This window comes from Etheostoma spectabile, chromosome 12 (assembly GCF_008692095.1).
Source record: "Etheostoma spectabile isolate EspeVRDwgs_2016 chromosome 12, UIUC_Espe_1.0, whole genome shotgun sequence".
NCBI classification, from domain to species: domain Eukaryota; kingdom Metazoa; phylum Chordata; class Actinopteri; order Perciformes; family Percidae; genus Etheostoma; species Etheostoma spectabile.
In genome coordinates this window covers 9,883,385-9,906,265 of record NC_045744.1, presented here as the reverse complement: position 1 = coordinate 9,906,265, position 22,881 = coordinate 9,883,385, and the positions used below count along the sequence as shown (strand labels likewise).

The following is a 22,881-nucleotide window of genomic DNA, read 5'->3' as shown; positions in this document are numbered from 1 at the left end:
TCTTCATTCAGTCGACCGTGTATAATGTGAGCTTCCCTTTTAGATGGCAGATGGTCAGTATTAACGACAAGCCATACCTTTGTTTAAATAGGACAGTTTGTTTTAAGTGAGTCAAAACACACCGAAACTCACCGTGTTACATATCATTGTAACTGGTATGTCTGCAGGTTCATGTGGAGCAGAAATGTATCTATTTAAAAGTGAGTTTTCTCCCTGTATATTCCGTACAAGCTTACAACTCTTGACTCTCGTAGTTAGAGTGCATGCTCTGCTGGGTCTCTCTTGAGAATCACATCACAAGAAAAAGTAGGATCCTCTAGTTTCCGCAGCACAGCACCCCCCCCCCCTCCATCCCCTCTTCCCCCTCTCAGTGACATTCAGAGACATTATTGAACTGAATGTTAGCAAAATAATAAGAATTCTTCTACTAAACTTCCCGCTGTACTAACTCTTTTTTCTATTGAATGTCCATGAATAGGTCCTCAGTGTAAAATAAAGATTCAGTTCAAGCTGTGGGAACCAGGGTAATCTGTGTATTAAACGCTTTGTGTTCTCCCGCAGCTGTCCAACCCCAGGCTGTGACGGCAGTGGCCATGTGACGGGAAATTATGCATCTCATCGAAGGTACTGTAAATAATTACACTCTCATTAGCACCAGCTAGCAGACACATACAGTAGAAAAGGGAAACAGTGCTGATTGTTATTTATGTTAATTATGTTGATACAGTTGAATCATGGCTTGTAGAGTTTGATTTTAAATTCTATCATTTAAAAACAAAAAAAAAACATGACATGAAAAAGCTTTCACATAAAGAGGAGGTGCAATTGTGTTTTTTGAAGGATCTTGTATAAATATGCTTTGAGACATTGTATTAAGATTATTTAATTCAGCTGTGATCAAAGAGTGCATTAAAGTGACTGTTAGCTCTTTATCCTCTCTAGTGTGTCTGGATGTCCCCTGGCTGACAAAACACTCAAATCACTGATGGCAGCCAACTCTCAGGAACTAAAGTATGTGTTTTGTTACTAAAGGATTTTGCACATTAAACTAGGCAGCTTGTTTTTGCCTCAGCTTGGGTCAATGCTTTCCTTTTCTTTCCCTTCAACTACACATTATGCATGATTTCCATGTACTCCACATTAAGTTGGTATTTGTGCTACCTTTCTGCATATTAGCATGAATCCACTGCTCTGCTCGCAGTCCTTTGCTGTAAAAAGCACCTGGTCTCTGTGTCTCTCAACCTGCAGGTGCCCAACACCTGGTTGTGATGGATCTGGACATGTGACTGGGAACTATGCTTCGCACAGAAGGTAGCCGAGAAAAATGATCACAACTGAGCATGAAATACATTTGTCAGATGCATGACATTCAAACAGATGGTGAAAGTCTCACTTTATGCTGCAAACATGCTGCACTTTTTGAATTCTCGTTTTTTTTTATTGATTTACTTGGCTGCCAACTTCTTCAGTGATTAAACATTTATTTATCTAGATTTATAGATTTAGCTTGTGCAATTCAAACTCAATATATACTTATAACAATTTAGCTATTAATTTTAACTCTTAAATAGATTTCCTTCATGTTAACCCATACTGTCGCCGATCATTTTTAGCTTGTCAGGATGTCCACGTGCCAGAAAGGGAGGTTTGAAGCTCACACCAAACAAGGATGACAAAGATGAGCAAGAGCTTAAGTAAGATATATATATTTTTTTTTTTATTCTGTCATGTTTTTTTGTTTAAAAAAAAAAAAGAAGACAAAAAAATTGTGAAAGTGCTTCATGCTTTTGTGCCCGGGGCATTATACCTGGAGGCCATTAAGTTAAACAAAGAAAATAATACTTCTCTTGTCATCACATTAGTGAATTATTTTTTAAGGATTAGCGGCGTGGTTTTGTGGGATTTTACAGGGTTTTGTATTTTTCCTATTTTCTGAATGGAATATCGGGCTTATTACTCTCCATGGAGTGCTTTCTTTATAATTATAGTATACTAAGAAAATGTCCAATTGCCCGCTCTGATGGCATTGCACTCATTTGCAGCTTAATCATTGTCTAGGAAAGTGTTATTGGAAAAAAAACTAATGTAATTGATTTGCAGTTTAAATCCAAAGTCAGATATATGTGCCCTTGTTTACTTATACATCTGGACACAGATTTTTTCTTTTTAATTACTAATGCAAGGGCATGAGCTTAGGAATTAGACTGGAATAGATCTCATACACATAAAGAGAGAAAGGGAGAGAAAGGGGGAGGGTAGCAAATGTCCCTAGATTATTGTAAATAGTGGGCCATATGGCATATCTCCATTGTCCTCATGCCTTGCATCAAACTATCTACCTGTAGTAGATGTAAGTAATGGGACTGATGTTGTTTTGTCCTCTAAGTGCTGCTGCTGTCGAGTAACAAAATGCTGAAACAGGCTTTTTGCAGAAGCACTCTACAGCATGTGTGCCATTTGTATCATCTCAGGTGACCTTTCACCTTTATCAATAAGGGAAAGGGTTAGCCACCTCCAAATTACATTCTTTCGCATGAGGGGATACATGACAATTATCTGTAATTCATGTCACTCCATTACTGACCTGCAGAAAACAGGCCTGAAAATGCAACTGACAAACTCTTAATGATATGCAGCGTGACTTGTGTTTATGTTTCCAAGCACAAATATCAGCAACCTACAAACATATGCACCATACAAAGCATTCGCTCAAACTCAAGTTTTAGTGGATTAGTAACTTACTGTTAATGCGATTATTTTTTATTATTCATTAATAAATGAAAACTTCATTTTTAATCAGCATTTGGCTGGATTAATCAACTTAATGGTTAACAAATCTTCCGGTCTAGTTATTGAAAGAGAGATTTTTTTTTAATGATGTGGTTGTTATTTTAGGAGCAGTCAAATGTCTTTGTTTTCTCTGTAGCATAAACATGTTATTAAATGCAAGTTAGTAACTTTTTTCCTGTGTGAGCCAGCAGTGTTTACAACATGTACGACTCTCTGTGTGTTTCTCTGGTAGGTGTCCAGTAATGGGATGTGACGGACAGGGCCATATATCGGGAAAATACACCTCCCATCGCAGCGCAGGCAGTTGTCCACTCGCTGCCAAAAGACAGAAGGAGTCGTCCATCAACGGGCTGCCCTTTGCCTGGAAGGCCAATAAACAGGAACTGCCCCATTGTCCCTTGCCTGGCTGCAACGGCCTTGGACATGCCAATAATGTGTTTGCCACTCACAGAAGGTGAGGTCACCTGTCCTCCATTTTATCTCTAAACAATACTGCTGGTCGACATGTTGCATTCTTAACTCTCATCCACAATCTCTATGCTAAAGTTTTGTGACAGTCTCGCACCCAAAAAAAAAAAAGAAATCTAATTTATGACCTGCTGAACTAGCTTGTCAGGTTGCCCACTGAACGCACAGAGTATCAAGAAAAAGCACTCCGAAGAAGAGATGATGACCATCAAACTGAAAGCCAGCAGTGGTAAGCTACTCTGACATGCTGTGTTGTGTTTTTTGCAGTTACATGTACCTTGACATAGAAAATACCAATATTTTCAGTTTGAACATGATAAACTAGATTGTATGCTCCGACTCAGGTGTTGAAAACAAAGAAGATATTCAACATTTGGATCATGAAATTAAGGAACTGAATGAATCCAACATGAAAATAGAAGCAGATATGATGCAACTTCAAACCCAGGTAAATATCTACTCTTACACGTTTATAAAAAAATAATTAAATAGAATAAAAAAATAAAAAAGTACACATGGTTTGCTGTGCTTGCACAATTTGACGAATGTCTTATTTATTTTCTATTTGTACCCGAAAGCAGATATCATCTATGGAATGTAACCTGAGGACAATTGAAGAGGAGAACAAGATGATCGAACAGCACAACGACAGCCTTCTGAAGGAGCTCGCTCGCCTTAGCCAAGCTCTCATTAACAGTCTAACAGACATTCAGCTGCCTCAAATGGTATAGTAAGCCTTGACAACACACAACTACAACTCATTATATCTAAAAGAAGTCACATTTTCTATCAATTGTCATTTTCTGCTGTGCTGTTTTCACTAATAGTCAAACATGTTTTGTTGCAGGGACCCATCAGTGAGCATAATTTTGAAGACCTATGTGAACACATTAACTGACATGTACAACAACTCGGAGCACGAATACTCTCCAGAGTGCAAGGCCCTCTTGGATAATATCAAACAGGCTATTAAGGGTATCCATGTTTAAGCTGTGGCGGCACCAAGAGGTTTCTTTGACTTGGGATAAAGGCACTACATAGCTCAGTTTGACTGAAGAGTGCTGGCTCAGCTGCATGTATAAGACAAGGCTTTTGGAAATGTGTTGGCATTTCCTGGTAAATACACTACACTGAGAAAATGACCAGCCAGATTTGTAATGCTTTTACTGTTTCTGCATTCACTTGATATGTTTATCCTGGTGAGATTTTTACCCCTCTTGCACTTAATTATTTTGTATGGTTTGCTTGATTTTATTCGGTATGTGTTCATGTCATTGTTATATTATCGCTATTTATTATTATATTTGTTCATCAGTGTATTTATTTCCTTAATTTTTATTTCTTTCTTGAATTGTAAATGCTTAATATTTGAGAAATCTGTTGGACTTTCTGCACATTGTAAATTTACATAGAAGCACATTCCAATTTCATGGCATACTTTTGCCATCTAGTGTTGAAAGACTTTATTAATATTATTATTAAACCATAAGTTGAATCTCCCTTAGAGGTAAAAACCTACCAAAACGACTAAGCATCAATATTTTTAAGCATTGCTTTTGCTTTCTTTATTGGAAACTGAATGTATGGTAAGACTAAGTGAACACTGATATAAAAAAAATGCAATGCAACTGTACTGTACCTTTTTTCTTCTTAAACAAGAACAGCTGAATGCAACCAGGAAGTGACACTGAGCAAAAAAGCAACATCATTCGCTGAACTGAATGACAGATTCCGCTTTGCAAAGCGTGCTACAAGAAGAGTGCAACACAAAATCAAAAATCCACTTCGTCAAGATGTCTTTTTTTTTTTTTAATATAGATATTAAACTGCCTTCTGTGCACACACTTTTGGAGTGTGCATATAGTATGTGCCTAAATGTATATGAATCCATAAAAGTATACAAGTACTATGTTTTGTGGTAGGACAGTATTATGTGGATGGTGTCTAATTTATTATACAGTACAATTATTTTCATAGGAGGAAACGTTCCTGACGACTGTTTAAATACCATTGTCTCCGTAGCTGTAATCTCAGAGTCAGGTTTTGAAATATCTCGACTGAGATGGAAAAGTCTGGTGTTTATTTTAACTTTTGCTGGCATGGAGAGGGGAAAAAAGTGAAGAGTGAATTAAAAAAACAAACCATCTATTCCTGTTTTTATCTTAAACTGCTTACAAGCCTTAACATTTCAACCAGTCTTACAGTTTGAATATTCTTGTAATGCTTGGGGCAGATTTGAATAGTAGCTATTTCAAAACCGAGCTGACTACCACTACATGCATTTTGGTTTCAATCATTAAATGCAACAACAACAAAAAAAGAAGACGATAAAAAGAAACTAAAACATAGACAAATGGGAGTTGCTGGCTAATCAGTTGTTAGTTTGCATCAATTGCACTTTTGTATTTTCAATTATTTTGTGTTTTTAGTTCACTACACTGCCCTGGACTTCAACAAGAGGGAAATGGGACGCTCACATCACAGTACAATACTGTACAATGTCTCAATTCTACATGTAGTTATTCCCACAAGAAAAATGAGAGTAATTCATTTCAGCAATACATTTTTCATTTCTGCAAAAAGAACACAAGGACATGTAGCCTAGGGCATTTCGAAGGGTGAAAAAAAATGTATCAGCAAAAGAGCCAAATTACAGACAAATAAGACCCTATTTTATCCAAATACTCAATATGTTTTAAAGAATTTTAATCTTTTAAAAAATTTGAATCAAATTCTTTAAACTTAACAATCCCTTATTTATAATTTATTATATTTAATTCCTATATACCACACATTGTTTGCTCAGGAAGTTTTGTGAATAATATTTATTTTTTCCCTGTTAGGATTTGATGTTTTGTAATGTGAAATGCTTTTTTGTGGAACGATATTAGTATGATATGAAATTGTATTGTATTTTCATTTTTCTTTTACATTAAAATGTAATGCTTTTTTTTTCTCGGTTGAAGTAGTTTGTAAATTGAAACTTCCTATTACTTTTACTATTTCATAATAAACAGATATGCGCTGTGTTGTACAGTTTGTGTATGGTAGAAATAAACTTTTCAAATGGTTGTCTGTTGTCTCAAAGCTTCTGAAGTCCACTGTCAGTCAAATATAAACCCAGTCACCCCAGAAGGATCCAGTTAGGTATCACATATCCTTAGGCTTTGGCACCACCTGGTGGTGAATACTTGGTTTTACATCTAGAGTAACAGGAAGTGATTAATGGAGTCAAGCTACTAAGAGCTGCTAAGGTGAGAAATTAAAATAAAAGGTTAAATATGCTGACCATGTAATTGTAACGTCCTGGTGCATGTCATCCCCCTGCATTACCTTCATTTTACCTCTTCACACTGACCAACAATACAGTAAATCAATCAAAATATATGGCACACTACAATCCCCTGCAATGTATGCAGTTTAGGGCTGCAAATAATGACTATTTTTTTATTATCACTTAATCTCCCAATTATGTTCTCAATCACTTAATTAATTGCTAGGTCCATAACAATGTGGGTTACAACTTCCTAAAGCCCAATGTGACATCTTCCCATTGCTTGTTTTGTTTGAACAACAGTCCTAAGCCCGAATATATTTAGTTAAATATCACATAAGACAAAGAAAGGCAGCAAGTCCTTACAATTCAGAACTAACGTTGTTCTAAAGTGTAAGTCATTGGGTAAATATTTTAAAACAAATACATACACTAAACATCAATCAATTATCAAAACTGTGGCTGATGAATTTTCTGTCAAACGACTAGGCTAATTGTTCCATTTTTAACTTAAACTTAGATTGTTTTATTAAAGGGGAAACTAGTTTGGTTGCCCATGTATAACAGGTGACAAGAGACACAAGTCAGACAACATATGAAAAACACACTGCCACAACAGTAGTTACACTAACACACCACTCATAGATACTCAAAGAGGATATAAGTGTAGCTCAAGTGAAACGATAACAGAAAACGAGACCAATAAAATCAATAAATATAAAATGAAACCTTGAACATTAACATCATAAAAGTATGCAATACTAAAAACCATATCTCAGTTAATTCCCACAGCTGTGAAACTTGAGTTGTACAAACAATCTTGAACCTCAACACACTTACTCTACATGTTACACTTTAAAGACTAAACCACCCAAAAAAAGGGGATAGCCTTCAAACTCATCAAAAAGTATGGATTGAACTCTGAAACCGTTTCTAATTAATCAGGAGTCAGTTGTAGAAGCAACCTTTTTTTATTTAACTTGAATCCTTTTTCAATCATCATCCGTAATCTTGTTACCCTACCCTGCAATGATTGCCATTGTGGATGTTTCAGAGATACTGGTGAGCATTGCACACACACAAAAATGTCTTCCAATACATATTTAAGTCTCTGTATCTTTCATGCATTTATTGACCTTCATTCGAGTGAGAAATAAGAGTCAAGATATGCAAGGTGCCATTGAAACAAAGACAGCATTTCACCCAGATAAGTTTCACTTGTGGTGTAGTCACAACACAACATTCAAAATATGAGGCTGTTGGCTCACATTCAACACCACCACAAACTTCTGTCTTGGCACTTGTGGCCCTGTCTTCCTGTAATGTATATGCTGTGTGTGTTAACTGTGAGAGTGTCGGTGCAGATATATTAAGAAGCTTGATGGCCACATACATACTCTCACCCCAGCTAATCCTGCTGTAGTCAACAATGTCTGTTTATAATACAGATGGTTACAATATATTTGGTTTAATATTAGAAGCAAGTGTGACAAAATCCAGGATCTTGCTTTTATTTCATTTTTGTGTAATATTTGTTGAAAGCCTTAAATACAATTGAGGACACTGAAGGCAGTGTGGAGAATTTGCATGGAAAATATTCATTAAAATCAGAAAGATTTTTTGGGTGGTTAGTACAAAACTCACTTAGTGTTGTTGAGTATCCTGACCTCAGTATTTCTAAAATCCTGGCTCTGATTTCAGGTATCACATACTATTTATGATATTACAAACAGGGCCATAACAGGTCTGACTAATCAGCATCTCCACTCCAAGTATGGCCTGAGTGACACACTAAATGATCCGGGTATATGAGCAGTGTTCAATTACTTGAAACTTAAATGAACCCACGTTAAACTGACAGTAACCTTGTATATTTATGGTCATAAAAATGAGGCTCAATACGTCTGTGTTATGCAATGAAACCACCAACTGAGGAAGTTAACAAATTTTTCACTCCCAGAGAACATCAAAGCTGCAGAGCTCTACTCAGACAACTTTGGCAACTAATCAACCAAAATGTTTTGTGATCTAAAAACAAGTTGGTCTGGAAAACCAGAAAATTGCCTTTTGATATTCCATATAAAATACTAGTTTACTATCCTTGCCATTGTTGTAGAAACGTATATGCAGACCTTTGGGCTCCAGCAGTCTAAACAAAGACAATGAAATCAGAAAAAAGTGCGGCTTGGATTGAAAGTTAATTTTCTTGAACTGCCTACATATCTTGCACACAAAACATTCTTCTTAAAAACACATAACCTATAGTATCGTCAAAAGATGAGGTGAAGCAAGGTCGCTGAAACCTGGCCTGCCTGATGGGGATCGTCCACTCCCAGACTTCCAGAACAGGCAAGAAAACCAGCTGCACGCTAAATTTAAACCTTTCCTCTGGGGAACTGTGAGGTTACAAGGTGGGTGAAACTTTCCAGGAAATGTCCAATGATGTACTCTTCTCTTAAAGGACATAATAATGAGCAGGCTTGTCACAGTGGGGCCAGCTACAGCATAGTATTCCTGAATTTCTTACTCTGTTTGCTTTTAGTCAACCTTTATCGAAGATAGATTAAAAAAAATATATATGTTGTTTGTAGTGCAGTCTATATCACATATAAGTATAGTACATGTAGATTAAGCTACAGGTAAAAGAGTCTTTGACATTGTAAAAAAAACTAGGTAGAATTATTGTAAAATAAATGCTATCCGGGACAGATATTTGATTATGACTGATTGATTGACCCAACTAATAGCTGTATGTAGAAAAACATATACTGTTCAATAGAAAGATACATATTGTAGATGCATGTGAGCAACAGTGCCTGCCTCTGTCGACATGTTAAACCACGTGACGTCTGTTTACATCCTCTCAGCTGCTTCTGTCCTCTTCTTCTTCGCTTCGACACAACGCCTCGCCGTTAGTTTACCTTTTCATCCGAACCAGCTACCTGATAAGCACAGTTTACTAGCAGTGAGCCTTTAAAAGGAGACTTCTAACGTATGAAAGTCAGTGACCGTCGCATTGCACAGAGCATCCAGTTACAAGGAGTAAGTAAATGCGACACGGCATTGTTGTGAGTATTTGTATTTATTAATTAGTTTGTGTGTGTGTGTGTGTGGTAAGTTAGCTAGCTGGTTTGTATAGTTAGCAGCATAATAATTGTGTTAGCTTCATTAAAAGGTGACACTCCACACTCGCTGTTTTTGTGTGTTTGCTAGCTGCAGGATAAAGACGCGAGCTTACCTAACCTGCTTTGTCTGTTTTGATGATGGCGCACTCAGGCCCACAAAAGCGAACGTAAGCCAGATTTATTGGCAACTTCGATGGCGTTGTCCCGTTACATATGTTAACGTATAACACTGAAATGTAAACCCGTTTTTACCAACGTCTGCAAAACTGACATATTTGGCTTTTTTATTTTGATGTGTGTGCGGTTTCAAGCTTATGAGGCGGAAAAAGCTCCGAGGAATCAATGTTTGTTATCGTGGGATTTTTTCCACAGCAGTTCAAATCAAACATGCAGGGATGTTGCAGTCTCTTTTTTTTATAACATACTTAGCTAGCTAGTCTCTGCTGTAAGATTGAGGTTAATCGCACTGCAGAGCTGGCCAGCAACGTTCATGGTCGACAAGTAGGAACAAAAGCTGTAAATGCACAAGCACACAGTCTCGGTTTAGTATTTGTCAACTCGTGTAATGCATGCTTCACACGCCATGTATTTCTCACAGATGTGGTCAGGTAGGTTTTAAGAAAACAGCCGTGATTAATATCGCTTGAAAACGTTTCATGAAAACGCTGTTGTTTTGCTCTATCGTCACACGCAGTGCAGAAAGTGTCCAGGCCGCTGATTGGCTGACGCGCCGCTGTCTGTGTGGCAACTGCAGCACGTGATCAAGTGGCGAGCTGATTGGCTTCACCAGGTGTCAGTTTTGGGGATAGGCACATCTGTATGACGTGAAGCAACCACATCCCTGCTATAAATTTGTGATTTAAGGTGTGTTCAATTATATTAGAAACACCTTAGAAAATAATGTAAAGTACCATACAGTTGAATAAACAAGTCTAGGGGCCCTATCTTGCACCTGGCGCAGCGCAAAGCTTGACGCAAGTGTCTTTGCTAGTTTAAGTCCGACGCAGTTGTCCATTTCCTGTCCAGCGCCCACACCATTTAAATAGCAAATGCACCTCGCCCATCTGTGCGCCAATGGGCGTGCTTGGTCTTACAGGGAGGTGTGCTCAGGTGCATTCTTGGTGTATTGCTATCTTGGCTCAGCGGAACGTGATCGCGCTATTGACCAACAAACGCTTGTTATGAAGTCAATAACGTAGCATTTCATTGTTATTTTAACAGCGCATTAGTAAAATGCGCCTATGTTTGTTTACAGCGAGCGCACACTATAGTTGTTACACACACACACACACACACACAAGGTTACGCACAGAAGCACACAAACATGCAAAAGATTAAAAATAAAAATATTACAATTGACAATTGGGCCTTATTTTTGATAAAATAGCCTACCCTTGGGGTGCAACTATGGCATCGTAGCACATCTAGATCGATTATTACATTTAAGTAAGTTAGGTCTCTTTTTATTACTGTGTTCTAAAACAGTATGCAATTAGTGGAAAGATGATGCTGTGTGTAAAAAAAACTGCTGTTGATGTGACATTTTGATTAACATTATACCCTAGGAGCATGTGTAACTATTTGTTACTTATGTTGTAACTGATCTCCGTCATGCAACCACTTTTATTTTAGTAATGCATAAGGAAAAACTTAAGTATCAATAATAATAATAATAATAATAATAGGTATTTAATTAGTAATCATTTATGGTTAAGTTTGAACTTACGCACAGGTGGTGCTTCTTTATTGTCAATATCCATTAATCTGTCGATTAGATTCTTGTTTGTTCTTTATATAAAAATTGTGAAATGTTCCTTCACAATTTAAAGATTCAGTTAACCGTCACATGCAAAGAAAAGCAGCAGATCCTTGCAACTGAATCATCTACACAAATCCTAATGACTAGGGCTGCAATTAAATTATTCTTTGGTAAAGTTATACTTTTATACATAAAATGTGCCCAAGGAGGCATCTTCAAATGTCTTATTTCATCCCATCATCATTCCAAAAGCCTAAATATATTCAGTTTAATATAAATATATAAAAGGACATCTTTGCATTTCAGAAGGTGGAACCAATTATTTGCCAGTTATCTTTTTACAAAAGACTAAGGATTAATTAAAGTGATCAAAATTGTTGCCAATGACAGTAATTGTCAATCTACTAATCAATTTAAATATAAATATGCAGTGTCAATAGGATCAAAAGTGACAACTAAAGTCCTGGTAAATCTTGAACATTTGAGTTGTTTTCCTGTTTCACACTCACACGGTTCCTGACTCCTGGTATAACAAACGTTTCTACTGTCGCATCGTCTGGCTGTTTGTGGCTATTTAACTCAGTCTAGTGGTCAAAGTTGCATAAAGATTGCACAATAAGGTGTTTACCACTAGCCTGGAGGAAAGTCACATTGTTATCTAAATTAAAAGGCTTTATCCTCCCTCAACCACTACTGAGCATAAAAAAGGTTTTCATGCCAGTCCCTTATATTCCAGTCTGAGGATGATACTAAAGGAATGGCTCATTATGGTGAGCGACTTGTTAGAATATGGGACATCTTGTGTAGTTGTAGGAATGAAAGTCTTGATCTTATACTACCACAAACACTGCCAAAAACTTTAATGGATTTTTAGGATTGAATAGACAACTGATTTGAACCAGTTTGTCAAAAAGAAGATCAATGTGGCCTTTTAACAGAAGTGGAAAAATGGTCTATGTTCAATTATAGCATAAACCTGCGGGCGCCCGGTTTGCTCAGTTGGTAGAGCTGGCACCCATATAGAGGTTTACTCCTCGACGCAGCGGCCCGGGTTTGACCCCAACCTGCGGCCCTTTGCTGCATGTCATTCCCCCTCTCTCTCCCCTTTCATTTCTTCAACTTCCCTGTCAATAAAGGCCTAAAAAAACGTTTTAAACCATAAACTATCGGACAGTAACTATCTGCCCTAAAATATGAAATCATACATCATGCGTAAAGGGTTTCCTCTGGGTTTGACACTAGCAGAGAGGTCAGTACTGTAGGTTATTGAACCGTATTCAGCAAACATCACCATATTCCTCTGTTCAGATTTTGAGGTATATTATGTAAAATTTCCATGAAACAGTTGTGCTAGAAAAACAGGTCATAGGGTGACCAAAATCATTATGATTTATGTTGTGCATGGCATTGATATTGACACCAGATTTAATGGGAATTGGAATTAATTTTTTGAGGAAAGTGTAATGTTTTGATTTACAATCCAATGTACAGGTGTTTTTCATCTTACTCACTACGAAGAGAAACAAAACACAGGTCATTTTTAGTTGCTTCTTTGCACAGAGAAATATGCTGGTGTATGACTTCAATAACATTCATTTTGGATACTTTTTTTTGGAGAGAAACATGAGTGCTTCTATGGAATTTGTATTTTTAGGGCATATTTGCTCACATGTATTATTAATAATATAAATAAAGTTTGACATTACAGAGAAAAATGTCACTGAATTTATTTTCCCTACAGCTAGATCTCATTTATTACACCTTAAATTATAATATTATCCTTTGATGTTTATTCTTCAATGTGAACCTAACATGCTCACATTTCTGCTGCAGTGGATGTAGGACACAGCATTCACTCACCGGAGTCAAGAAATGTAAATTCACAGGCAAGATTTGAATGTTTGAAAAAACCATATGTCTATTGCAGCTTTAAAGACAAATCATTACAAAAAACAGTGCTGTCGTTACAACGTCACAAATGCAAACATGAGACTGTAGATTTGAGATTTATTGATACACATGATTTTTTTTCTAATAATAATAATTATATATATTGCGCTGGCATTTTTCCACAGAGGAATTGACAATCTTTTTTGCTGATAGATCTGCATATTAGCTGATAAAATGACTAACTTTACAGTGTAAATGCTGGTAATCATGAGGATTATCAGTGTACCTCGCACAGGTCTGCTGATTGGTAGTGTGTACATGCCGGGTTGCTGCCTAAACAGACCTTTGGTGTTTAGTTACAGCACTAGAGTTGTTCTTGTGTAGCCAGAGGATCTGTTACATGTTTCGTCATCCTGCGTGGTTCAGTGAGTTGTCCCTAGCTGGGTCATAGCAGCAAGTCATGACCTGACATGGCGTCAATGCACTTTCCATTCACACCAGGGGCAGGACATCCAGTGTCTTTAGCAGTGAATTCCTGTTTACAAAGAGGGTTTTCTTTTCTGTACAGGAATAGCTTTACTATAGCAACAAATGTTATTACCTAGATGGTCCTTTTTGATTTATCTTAAACAAGTGGGTAAATGAGGACCCCTGTTACAAGACTCTGGACTCATTGTAAGACTGTACAGCACTGACCAAAAGCAATTTGCTTTTAGTATAGCTACCTCACCTGACCCATTTTCTTTAAACTACAGGCAACTCAAATGACTATGCAATAAAGAGGGGGTAGAGGGGAAAAACTAGGGGAAAAAAAATACACTTTTGTACAATTAGTGATGGGGAGTGAATCAGTGATTCTTTTTGCCTGTGAGAAGGAGCCAATGGAAAATTACGCTTACCAAGCCTCTACTACAAAGTCACCCCTGAATTTAATCTTTATTAGCTGAGTCAGATGGGGAGATGCTGAGAAGGCAGAGAGGCAATCCAAGACCTGTCTCCCTCGGCTGCATCTCCAGCTATACCCTTTCACTCTGTGCCAGTGTGGGGTATTTAGTCATCAAAGCATCAATAAAATGTGTTAAAACCAGCAAGTGGTAGGAATTTCCTCTTTATTGCTACAATGTGGTACTTAATAGCATTACATATTGTAGCCAATAACACAGCACTAACAGTTTAACTTTCAGATCAGCAAAGATCAGTTTTAATTGACCAGATTGAATGAAGCAGTAAATTATTGGCATTTGACTATTCAATTAAACTAAATGTTTCAGCTCTAAAAACAATATATTCAGTATACAGCACATTACATGTGCATGTAGGACATAGCATGATGAATTGAGCTTTTTTCACAAATATTAAACAATGTATATGCAGGAAAATCTCAACTGTAACAAATTACATTAAGGATGGCTCTGTTCCATAAAGCTCTGCTAGTGAGCCAGCATGTATTATACCAGGGACCATAAACCTAACTTTGAATGGAGCCATCAGAAAGAATATCTGTTGTGAAGAAGGCCTATATGCACTAAATATGAGTAAACAACTGGTGAAAGGGAAGAGGTTAATCTCTGTGAAGAGGAGGCAATTTCATATGCAATATAGTAATCTGGAGGCTCCCTGTATGAGGTCACAAATTATATGATCAATTAATATGCCTTAACAGCCCTGGACACCCACACAGGTGTCTTAGTTATTCTGTCTGATTAGACCTCTTCCCAGGACTGTGTGGGGGTGTAAAGACCGATTGAGTGACATCTTCCTGAGCCTCGTTTTAGCTTTGTTGCATCTGTTAGGGCAGGACAAATGACATCTTTATCATCCTTATTGGTAGATGAAATTTGTGATGTAATAAATTCCCATCAAAGCTCCGGCCCCCCTTCAACCAGAGCAGAGTCTAATCAGCCAGAAAAACTGAAATCACCTTTTGTGGGTTTACAGAGGCTTTAATGTTGTATTAGTGGATTGTTTTCAAGCATGACCTGTTGGTGTGTATATGGTTTGTTATAAATATTCAAATGGATATGGCTACAGTTATTTCTTTGGTTCTTTAAAAAAAAAAAATTTCATCCTGAAAGGAAATTTTCTTGGGAAAACACGGCTAAATAACTTCATTCAGTCTTTAGTCTGTTAATTTTTTATCATAAAGACAATCCCAGTTGTGGGAGAAGATAAATGCATCTATACTTTTATTAGCAGACATTGTATTCCTTAACGGGCACGTTGCCCTAACGTGTTTTTATATTTTTCCTCAGGTGACTTTCTGCCTGGACATGACCATAGTCTAAACTCTGACACTCGAGGAGTCACAGCGGCAGCATCCTTTAGGTCAGCCGTTCATCTCCATGCCAGTCTGAGGAGGAATCACTTAGCCTGAGTACGAGTTTGGTCCTTGTTTCCTCTTCTTTTCACCATGGGGGGAGCCGTGAGCGCTGGGGAGGACAATGATGACCTCATTGATAATCTGAAGGAGGCCCAGTATATCCGCACAGAAAAAGTTGAACAGGCTTTCCGAGCCATAGACCGTGGTGACTACTATCTGGACGGCTACAGGGACAGTGCCTACAAAGACTTGGCGTGGAAGCACGGCAACATCCACCTGTCTGCTCCTTGTATATACTCTGAGGTGATGGAGGCCCTTAAACTGCAGCCTGGACTTTCTTTCCTCAATCTGGGCAGTGGAACTGGCTACCTGAGCACAATGGTTGCCCTTATCATAGGTAAGCATAGTGTACCCAGCTGTGTTTATCATGTGTGGGAAGTGCTTAGGTGTTCTGTAAAATCTAGGTTAAATAAATTTACTATACAAAAGTACACTGCGTGAACACAAATCACCATCAGTGATAATAGGACTGCTAGGATTTTCATTTATTATGACGATTATTTTCTGATTTATGGAAAGATTGTGTGGTCTGCCCAAGGCACCATCTACAAAAAAACACTCAAAGAAAATCAGCCAATCAGGAAAATGATTAGCAATTTTCAAAATAGGTGCATTAATTTGTCAATCAGTACAAAAAAAAGAATTGTTTCAGCTCTCCATGAAGGCACAACAGGTAGTATGTAATGCTATGATGGAGTTGTTTTAATGAAAAATATTGTTCCTGTTTTTTTTTTCCCTTTCATTTCAAGGGCCATTTGGTGTGAACCATGGAGTTGAGCTCCATAAGGATGTAGTTGAATATGCCAGAGAGAAACTTGATGATTTCATAAAGAATAGTGACAGCTTTGATAAGTAAGTACATGCTTTAAAGGAATATTTAATTTAGGCAAATATGCTAATTTGCTTTCTTGCCGAGTGTGTGATGGAAAGGTCGACAACATTCTCAAATCTGTCTGGAAATTATAAGGCTAAAGCCAGCAGCTGGTTAGCCCAGCTTAACATAAAAATGCCAGAACAGCAACCCTGGCACTGTCTTAACATTACAAAATCTGTCTACCAGCACCTCCTAAAGCTTTTGTTAGCTAATATCTTGTTTGCTTATTCTGTGTAAAAACAGCAGTTAAAGATATAACATGTCAATTAGTGATATTTAGAATAGTTTATTTCTTTTAACAAAAACTGTATGTGTTCAAACCACAGGCACTAGTAGCAGTTTTATATGTTAGTTTTTCTCTTGTGGACCATAAAAGACTTTGCCTTGCAAATGAAATACAATTCATCTAATCTGCATAATTGTGTCATAGCTCACAAATCCATAGTTGGATTTTATTCACTATACTTTCTTCACAGGTTTGAGTTCTGTGAACCCGTCTTTGTGGTGGGGAATTGCCTTGAAATCTCAGCAGACAGTCACCAATACGATCGCATCTATTGTGGCGCAGGAGTGCAGAAAGACCATGAAAATTACATGAAAGTACTGCTCAAAATTGGAGGCGTTTTGGTGATGCCTATAGAGGATCAGGTAAGTGCTTCAAGCTATCAGAACCATACATTATCAACACATTACGGTTTATATTCAAAATGCTAACACATGAGGGAAAACTGTAAAATAGCTTTGACCTACAAGACTGGTTATGCAACTTATGAAACTTTCACATGCATTATTGAGCCACAACTGCCACTGGATTTGAGAAGCTGCCCAAGAGCCCAAACAGGGCTGTATAAACACATGTTTTATTTAAAATGGTGGATGTGTGAGTGTGGACAGACTGCGGGGCATGTAAGAGGGCATTTTGAAGTTTTTGGGAAAGTGTTGAAGAAAATGGTTGGCAAGAACCTTTTCTAGGAAGGAGGGTAATTATCATAACAAATTAATGGTCAAGGAACAGCATGACTAAGGTTGGATAATTGGATTAGGTTGTTGGTGCACTCAGAATTGAGTTCAGAAAAAAAAAACAATCAGATGTTAGGCTGTGTTTAAAAAAGAATTTAAAAAAAAAAAAAAAAAAAAAAAAAGGTAGAAGGCTATAGTAAGAACAAAAATGGCCTGAACACACTTATTGGGTGGCAGTGGCTCAGTCTGTAGGGAGTTGGGTTGAGAACCGATGGGTCAAGTCCCCGTATGGACCAAAGTACAGAGCTGGAGAGATGCCACTTCTGGGCACTGCCAGGTGCTCTTGAGCAAGGCACCATACACCCCAAACGCTCAGGGCGCTGGTCTACCACTGGCAGCCCACTCACTCTGACATCTCTCCATTTAAATAGGTCCTGAGCATGTGTGTGTATTTCAGGCCTGTGTGTAGTGATTACTAAAAAAAACTTAAATTGTAATTTCCCCACTGGGGATCAATAAACAGTATACATTATTAATTATAATGAATGGACAAAGTCACATTTTGATCAGATATCTGAAATCTACAGAGATTTACAGGTCTACAGAGATGTAAAATCTAAACAGCATGAAAGTGTCATACCCATTCAGGCCACGGCCACACTAGTGTGAATAATTAATTAATTAATTAATTGACATCTTGTTTTTCCTCTTTGTTGTGGCCCTTCATCAGCACCTAGCCAGTTTACTCCCCACCTCCAAAACAACAAGCTTTTTGTCCCCTGAACACAGTAAAAAAAACTTGTCTCTGTAGACAGCCCAGGCTCCACAAACGCCAACAAAAACAAAACCGCTCCAACCTGCATCAGCCAATAACCGACAAGAAGGATTTAAGGGTGGGGGTTGGGGGGTTAGTGCGTGGAAGGGAGGGGACGGGATGAGGAGGAGGGAGGGGCGAGCTAGCCTCGGTTTAGTTTGACAATACTTTGAACGTCAACAAGAAGTGACATCACCCGACATTGCTTAGAGCACCTTTAAATAAAATGCAATTTTAAACCTGCCCAGCTTAAACAGATACAATATGAATGTAATCTGTATGGTTCCATTTTAAAAGAAAAATAAGCAATCACAATTATGACCTTGCTCTCTCTGACAGTTAGGATTATCGTGTTGAATAAAGTAAACATGATGGCTATAAATGGATGAACCATACATTTGCCTTTTAAGGCATCTTCAGTGTCTGCTGGTATTAATGGATTTCACCACTCCCTACCAAGATATACGCTCCCTTATTACAATGCATGATGAGTCCTTAGCCTCATGTGGTTAAATTGGGTTTTCATTATTGCCTGTCGACTGGTAATTACTTGTTATGGCCTGAGCAACCAGATATGTCATCTACTGAAGGCGATGCCTCACATATCTAACTTCTCATACCAGCAGACATTTTGAGGATGTGACCGATAGATGGGTTATCTGATAATGTACACCTTAACTTCGATTAGGAGAATAACACATTAGTCAATCTACAAAATTAGTTGACTATTCTTTTGCTAATTGAATCATATTTTCAAGCAAAAATGAACAAGCATGAAACATTTGGGGGCTACAGCCTCTAAGTGTCACAATTTGTTGTTTTACATTATAGTAAACTAAAGACATTTGAAGATGCGAAAATGTGAAGGGCATTGATGTATTCAGATTTTAATTTCTTTTTAAATTTTTTTTTTTTTTTACATTTTATGGACCAAACAATCCCATCAATTAATGGGGAATATAATTTACAGATGAATCGACCATGAAAAAAAAAAAATCTGCTTATGTACGCTTATTCTTTTAATATATCAGGAGTTATTGGTCATTGTGGACAGTGTTGCAAAATAATAGAACTGACTGATGGCAATTTTTGATTTTTTTTTTAACTTAAGTTTGGGACTTTTTTAGATTAGAAACCGATACATTTTAAGGTCAATTTATTTTCTATGATTCTTGCATTATTGCAATAAAGAGTTGATTAGTCAGGTATTTAAATTTGTTTATCTAGTAACAATTTCTCATTTGACTTTGATAAAATTCATACATCTGTATTGCGATATGGATAAAATCCAAAAGTTTTCAATTTATATCGGCCACCCTTAGCGTTTGTTCTATTCATTTTTACACCTTTTTTTTTTTTTTTAAGATTGTTTCCTTTAAAAAGCCCCAGCACTGTCTTGTTGATGCTCAGACCTTTCTCAGTCTCTTAGTTCTTTAAGCCCATCGGCAGTTATCTGGTCACGTACAAAGCAAGTGTGGGAATGGAGTTCATTTTCCATGCACCTTTTTTTTGATACAGCAGCAAGTATGCAAATATAAAAAGGCCTTTTTTCCGTCTCCACTGGCAAGATTTATCTTTGGTTACACAGTGTGTACATTTGCCGACCATAATGAACATGTGTAATCTGGAGTAAGATCATTAGATGTGAATGTAATTTAATAAGCAAACACTATCTACACAGAATCAAACCGACCATGTCCCCATAAGAATCATCTGTATTGAGGTGGCAAATTTACTAAATGTGCAATAAGCAAGACATAATTATATTTTGAAGGAACTGCAGGTATAGGCCCTTAATTCTTGCTCCCGAGTGTCGCACAGTATTTCATATTTTATAAGTGTTGAGTTCAGGTTTCGTCTCTTCATGCAGCTGACCCAGATAACCAGGACTGGTCAGTGCACATGGGAGAGTAAAAACATCTTGGCGGTGTCCTTTGCCCCCTTGGTCCAGCAGAGCAGAGCTGATGGAGAGAAGCCTGACGCTGTCCAGCTGCGTAAGTTCTCCAGCCTCAACTAAACAAAAGGAAACAACTCTTTGTTTTATTATGCCTAACTGGTCTTGAAGTTTAAAGCAGGAATTATTCAAAGTCAGACAGTACATTCAAAGTGATGTGACGAGACAATTCCGTCAGCAATATTTGCTTTGACATATAAAGCTTGCCCTGCAGCTGCTCTACAGAGCCAGTTGTTCCCTTTCCTTGAACTACTGAGACAAAATTCTCTCTTTGACGGCCTCACTTGTTTATGCCGACCTAGTTGAAAGACTGGTGCGGTTTTTTTGGATCATTCTTTGCCCTGAAGCATTGTGTCATCTCTCTTTGCCCTCAGCCCCAGTGACTGTCCGCAGTCTTCAGGATCTGTCTCGGATCTACATACGCCGCACTCTCAGAAACCTGGCCAATGAGGACAGCCAAGGGAAGGGGATGGCGCAAAGAGTTCCCCAGAAGCGCAAACGCAGGCGCTGCCGACGGCGACGCATCAACACCTACGTTTTTGTAGGCAACCAGCTGATCCCACAAATGGTGGAGAGCGAGGAGGAGGAGCATGCTGAGGAAGAACACAAGGAAGTGGAGGAGGAGGAAGAGGAGGAAAGAGACATTGGTGAAATTGAAATCCTCAAGCAAGTGAACGTGTTGAGAGACCAAATAATGGCTTTACCGCTGCCTGAGTCACTTAAAGCATTTTTGCTGTATTACAGAGAGAAATGACTGAACTCCATATCTACTCTTGACGGGTGCAGCGCCTGCTGAAATTTTTCTCTTTACTCTTCAGTACAAATGTAGCATTATTTCCATTAAATCTTGATGGCAAAACTGTAATTAAAAGATACGTCAGATAATATTGGATAATAATGTTATGATTGTCACGAGTTTAGTTTTTTTTGACATTTTATTTTGATTTGTATGTTTAAGAAAAAAGAAAAAGATATACCTAAAAAAGGACATAGTTTCAGAAGCCCATTTTGAGATTCAGATTTGATCACAATTTCAGGACTTCTGCAGAAATGTGCAGATACAAAAATTGTATAATAAACAAAGTTCTTTTGTTTAAAATATGATCATGCAAAGATTTAAACTTTTATTGGAGTTTTTTTAGAAGCTTTAACTTACCATCAGTGTCTAGTGATTTAATGATCACCAGAAAAGAAGCAAAAGACACTGGAAGACAAATAAGGCCAGATGTCCTCCCATTTCATAATCACTACTTTTCTTGATATTTTGTCTTCAGTCAATGTGTTTTGTACCTTCCTATTACAAAAGATCATTGAGAAACTAGATTGGTTATTTTTTTTTTCTACAGGGCACCTTTTTAATGTAACATTTTCTACAGGGTGGTAATGTGTTTCCTCAGTTTGCATATGAATAGCTGACATCCTACTGGATATAAGGTGTTGTAGACCATCTCCATGGTTTCCCCCCCATTGTTGATGCAAATACAATTATTATTTCAATTATATCCGAGGTTTGAATAATGATAGAATTGATTACGGGTGGTTCACATTTTCAGCTTTGTTTTAGAGAGGAATGGTAAAGGGGAGATGTCAATAATGCATGAATATACTGTATATGTGTTGGCTGTTCCTGACTTTACTTCACATCTTATGCTTGGTCACTGGAGGTGATGTCCCAAGTGATCAAGTCTGAAAATGTTTTGACAAAAGGAGAGAGAGAAAAAAAAGGATTTTAAGAATATTTATCATTTAGATGGCCTTGAGACAAATCTCAAATGTGTTTTTTATGCAAATGCAAAACCGAATTGCTTACGATTTTAAAGCCTTTTATATCCTGGACTGTCCTAGAAGTGTCCAACAAAGCACCTTAGTCTGCAGTCCTCAAGAAAAATCATTTGTATTGTGGACTGGACATGTTGTAATGTAAATAAATGTAAAAGTACAATTTGCTTGCAGAACTTGCCTTTTAAGTGCCAACATAGCCCATCACAGTAGGACTTCTGTGAGTTTTTCTGGCACAATAAATTTACCCAAGCGATGGTATATTTCTACAAAATCATTCCACGGTGAGAGAAAAAAAAGAAAACAGCACATCACTGATAGATGTCACACTTTTTCTTCATGTTTTACGGTCATAGACTTGAGATTTTGTTCATCTTACTTTGAATGCATAATTTAGAATTCCAAAAGCTGAGTTGAATGTTGTTGATATAATTCTATTCAATATAAAAGTGATATGTATTATGATTCTGCATACAGTTTAATTTGCATTTGATTTGTTGTAGCGCCCTCTTGCTGTACTGTATCTTGACACTGGGAACTCTGTAGATCTAAACTCCACTGCTGTCTGTTAAATAGATAAGATATTAGTGCTATAGGTCTTAATTTTGTTCTAGTGTACTGAAAAATATTGTTTGAAAACGGGAGTGATTATTCTATTAGTAGTTTTTTGTGTGAAGAGGTGACATTTATTGTCTATACGTTGTTTTTTTACATTCATCGGAAAGCTTTGCAAGTAAGCAATAATGGATTCATTTCTCAGCTTATAATTACCAATAACAACATAGTACCATTTGATTTACGCTGTATCCATTAA

The 22,881-nt window shown here is 37.4% G+C and overlaps 2 protein-coding genes across 3 annotated transcripts in view; both read left to right on the top strand.

The window, feature by feature from the left end:
• st18 (ST18 C2H2C-type zinc finger transcription factor) overlaps positions 1-5,583 on the top strand; it is a 40,306-nt gene extending 34,723 nt beyond the window's left edge. The window contains 10 exon segments of the mRNA XM_032530530.1: positions 562-624; positions 943-1,011; positions 1,249-1,311; positions 1,614-1,694; positions 3,023-3,244; positions 3,399-3,487; positions 3,603-3,706; positions 3,840-3,983; positions 4,106-4,132; positions 4,134-5,583. Of these exon segments, the coding sequence (XP_032386421.1) occupies positions 562-624; positions 943-1,011; positions 1,249-1,311; positions 1,614-1,694; positions 3,023-3,244; positions 3,399-3,487; positions 3,603-3,706; positions 3,840-3,983; positions 4,106-4,132; positions 4,134-4,247 (976 nt within the window). The 3' untranslated portion in view covers positions 4,248-5,583.
• A 3,774-nt stretch (positions 5,584-9,357) lies between these two features.
• pcmtd1 (protein-L-isoaspartate (D-aspartate) O-methyltransferase domain containing 1) lies at positions 9,358-22,176 on the top strand. Of its 2 annotated transcripts, none has more exons than XM_032530532.1 (6): positions 9,358-9,574; positions 15,559-16,023; positions 16,436-16,538; positions 17,037-17,208; positions 20,205-20,328; positions 20,663-22,176. In XM_032530532.1, the coding sequence occupies exons 2-6, from the start codon at positions 15,717-15,719 to the stop codon at positions 21,040-21,042; spliced, it is 1,086 nt and encodes a 361-aa protein (XP_032386423.1). In that variant the 5' UTR covers positions 9,358-9,574; positions 15,559-15,716; the 3' UTR covers positions 21,043-22,176. The 2 variants fall into 2 exon arrangements, with proteins under 2 accessions (XP_032386423.1, XP_032386422.1); XM_032530531.1 differs by having other exon boundaries at positions 9,358-9,600.
• Positions 22,177-22,881: the final 705 nt, after the last annotated feature.